The following is a 3,602-nucleotide window of genomic DNA, read 5'->3' on the forward strand; positions in this document are numbered from 1 at the left end:
CTTACTTTCTATATCTTTGAATTATTTAAAAATATTTTGTTAAAGTATGAAGGGTTTGAGGCTGGACTGAACTTCATTGTGTAGTGATCTGCAGTGACAGTAAAGGATCCATCTCTCACTAACAAAGACCTTGGCCCTCCAAATCCTTCATGAATACTAAACGAGAGGTCTCGTCCTTAACTATTCAAAAATAAATGATTTTAGAATAGCAGAATTTAATGTGTTTGACTCTTTTCAGCATGTGTATTCTAAAAGGTATGATTTTTTTATGACATTGCTTATGTTTATGATACGTTAAAGGAAGAATATGTGATTTTTTGATCCAGTAGATGTCGCCCTTAAGCACCAGCATGAAACCAAAACAACTCGCGCTGCATTGTTGTGTTAGCATGCTAATGCTAGCGATCTTTATTCTGCTCGTATCTTCACACTGCATGTAAATTTACCTGAAATGAGCGTGATCTAGAAACACAGTTAAGCAGTGAGTACAGTATGTTATTCTTCTTTTCTATAGTCCCTCACTTACAAACAACAAAAGCAAGGGGATGATCCGGCCGGCCGTCCCGTCCCGTCCATGTAAACACGGTGTAGATACGGCTCAGACAACATCACAGACAGGGGGACTCATTGTAGACAGTCATGACTCACAGAGATATTTACAGAGGATATACTGGATTTCTGCTATATTTACAGTATGTGTAAAATGTCACACATTCAGCCTTTGAGACCAAATTTTAATTTAGGAACATCTCTGTATAGAAGTGCTGCTGGTTTGTGTCAAAAGTACAGTTGAGCTCAGTACATGACAGTAATGTGAAGGCTGAAACTGATTTGATGCGTTACATTAACGCTCACTGGACTTGTATATTTTCTGTTTACATTGCGCTCTGTTTTAGACTGCAAATCATCAATCACATATCTGCACAACTGCACAGCTCAACATCAAAGTCAGAAAAAAGACTCATTATAGTGATTTATAAAGAACTTTGACAGTGGATTTCTCAAAAAGTACACAGTAAAAGTACTTCATAGTACCTGTGCATGTAGTCTAAGAAGTACTTAGTCCAACCATATCAGAATCATTGTGTACTTATGGAAGAAAATATATATAATTATTGTTTTCTCCAAGAAAACTGTTTTTTTTTTTTTTAATTGTGAACACCTTATTTTGAAAAACGGAAGTTACCGCAGACTCGCAGTATTATTCTCAAACTAACTTCCCCGACCTCTGAAGCTATTCCCTGAACAGTATTCTGTTTACTCCCGTTTCATACACGTGTATCTCATAGTCAGTTTTATGGTAAGACCTAGACATTTATCACGTCATCGCTCTCTCTGTCTGTTACTCCTGCTCGCTCTGGAGTCCGGAGCATTTACCATAAAGATCAGAATACGTGAGCACTTCAGATTTAGGGGCGGCTCACTTCACCAGGTAAAAGCGTTGAGTGAGTTTGTTTTACCTAAACACACACGGTGGTGTGTAATGAAAGTAACGTAGGCTAACAGAGGGATTTGTGACAGAAAACAACATAAATTGAGTCCCGGTCCTGGTCTTGCTGACTTTATGAGCAGAGTCAGCTGGTCCTGCAGGTTCAGACCACAGTGCTCCGCTGCAGGCTGAAACGGCTTGTGTCTCTTTAACCGACCGCAGCTCGGGTTAGCATCTTCATCACAGGTAAAGGTGTGTTTAAACTGATGCCTCGCTGTCTTAAGTCCAGGATAACTAAAAGAAGGGGGCTGTGGCGGTGACTCGGGATAAAGTGAGCGGCTGTAAACACAGTAGACTCCCGACAGTATCACCGCTAAGTGCACCTCCGCTAAAGATGATAAACACTTTCTACTTCCGACAAGTTCTTCACAATAAAAGTCCCCTGCCTATCTGCAGTTGTAGTACTTTTAATGTGAAACATGCATATCAGGAAATGGGATGTTTACAGCAGTAGCAACTTAACACAACTCGTCTGAAATAAAAAGAAACAAAACTAACCCTGAACAAAGCTCACAGCTAAAGACTACAACGTCCTGAGAAGAGAACACACAGAGACTTAAAAACATAATACTGTCATCTAATAAACTAAACTTATTACCTATACTGTAAGCTACCTCTATAATGTATTAATTTTAACTTACAATGTAAAGATATTGATAATGACATTGTTGTCTGAAGCACTTTTTAAATTTTACAAAAGGAGTTCATATTTCTAAGACTGTTTGTCTCTGTTTATGAAAAAGTAGTCATGTGCAGTAATATAGAAAATTGAGGATGAATCGTGATGCATCATGATATCGAATTGTTGACTGGATAATCGTAATGGAATCGAATCGTAAGACCAGTGAAGATGCACAGCTCTAGAGTTCAAGGTTTTTAAAAGTCCAGTAAAACAGAGGCTGGAACTGAAGCAAGACAGTGAACTTTGACCGCTTCCTCTTATAATCCTCATTTTACTGTTTGACAAAAATAAACCAGATTCTGGACAACAGCTGAATTTGGGGCACTGGTGGCCTAGTGGTTAGAGGTCGTACCCCGTGTACGGAGGCTGTAGTCCTTGACGCGGGAGGCTCGGGTTTAATATCTCTTTTCTCTCTCTCTCTGTCTCGCTCTCTCTCTCTCTCGTTCTCTCTCTTCCTTGATTTCTGACTCGATCCACTATCCTGTCTCTACAATAATGGTCTATAAAAGCCCCCCAAAAAGTAAACTTTAAATAAAAGAGGTGACCAGAAGAGGCGGGCGACGTGACTTTATAGTCGAATTGGTTGCCAGGGGAAAAAAATGTTGCCTGCAATCTACCTACCTGCTCTGTGGGAAAGCCAATAGAAACAGGAAGTAGTAGTGGTTGTTGTGAATTGGCGCTCTACAAATAAAGATCGATTGATTGATTGATTGATGAAAGGTACGTTTTCAGGATCCTAACATGCAGTTTGTATTCTAAAGATCAAAACGCACAGAAAAAGCTACATTTAAAAATAGCCGCCTACATGTGGACTAGGCCTAAGTCAGGGGTAAAGTACTTCCTGCATTGCCTTACTACAGCTATGGACCTGCTCCATTAAAGAGGTCGTTAACGCTGACAGCCCGATACGCCTAAACACTAACATCACTTCAGCATCGAGATTCATACTCACACTCCAAGCTGTTTGTTTTATGTTGAAGCCCACAGAAACGGCCCCATCCCCCTGGATCTGTGCCTGCACCAGGCATTAAGTCCATTAAAGGTGATGTGTCGACGGATGGCTGTGTTGAAGTTTTAGGACAACAGTTCTCGAATGCTCTGAGGTGAGATATTCATTTGATCTAAATTCCACTAAATGTAAAATAACCAGATCATTAAACTTTGGTGTTTTCATCTCTGCTCCTTTTTCCTGAGACATGAGAGTATTAACATCCTGGTCTTCCTCTGTGTTTAACAGCAAGAAAAGACAACCAACTGCTGGACCTGGACCTGGACCTGGATCTGGATCTGGATCTGGACCTGGACCCAGCTGTCAGTCCTTTAGGAGTGACATGTCAAATGGACACTTCATTGATTTTAAAGGACAACCACCTTCTCTTCCACATGGGTAAGCTGTTTATGACATAATATATATACATTTTCATTCAGACT

The 3,602-nt window shown here is 40.1% G+C and overlaps 1 protein-coding gene across 1 annotated transcript in view; it reads left to right on the forward strand.

The window, feature by feature from the left end:
• The window catches only part of LOC132981573 (protein NLRC3-like), a 46,229-nt gene that overhangs the window by 4,983 nt on the left and 37,644 nt on the right, over window positions 1-3,602 (forward strand). Inside the window, 2 exon segments of the mRNA XM_061047509.1 lie at window positions 3,152-3,274; window positions 3,409-3,558. Coding sequence (XP_060903492.1) covers window positions 3,152-3,274; window positions 3,409-3,558 — 273 coding nt within the window.

This window comes from Labrus mixtus, chromosome 10 (genome assembly GCF_963584025.1).
Source record: "Labrus mixtus chromosome 10, fLabMix1.1, whole genome shotgun sequence".
NCBI lineage: Eukaryota > Metazoa > Chordata > Actinopteri > Labriformes > Labridae > Labrus > Labrus mixtus.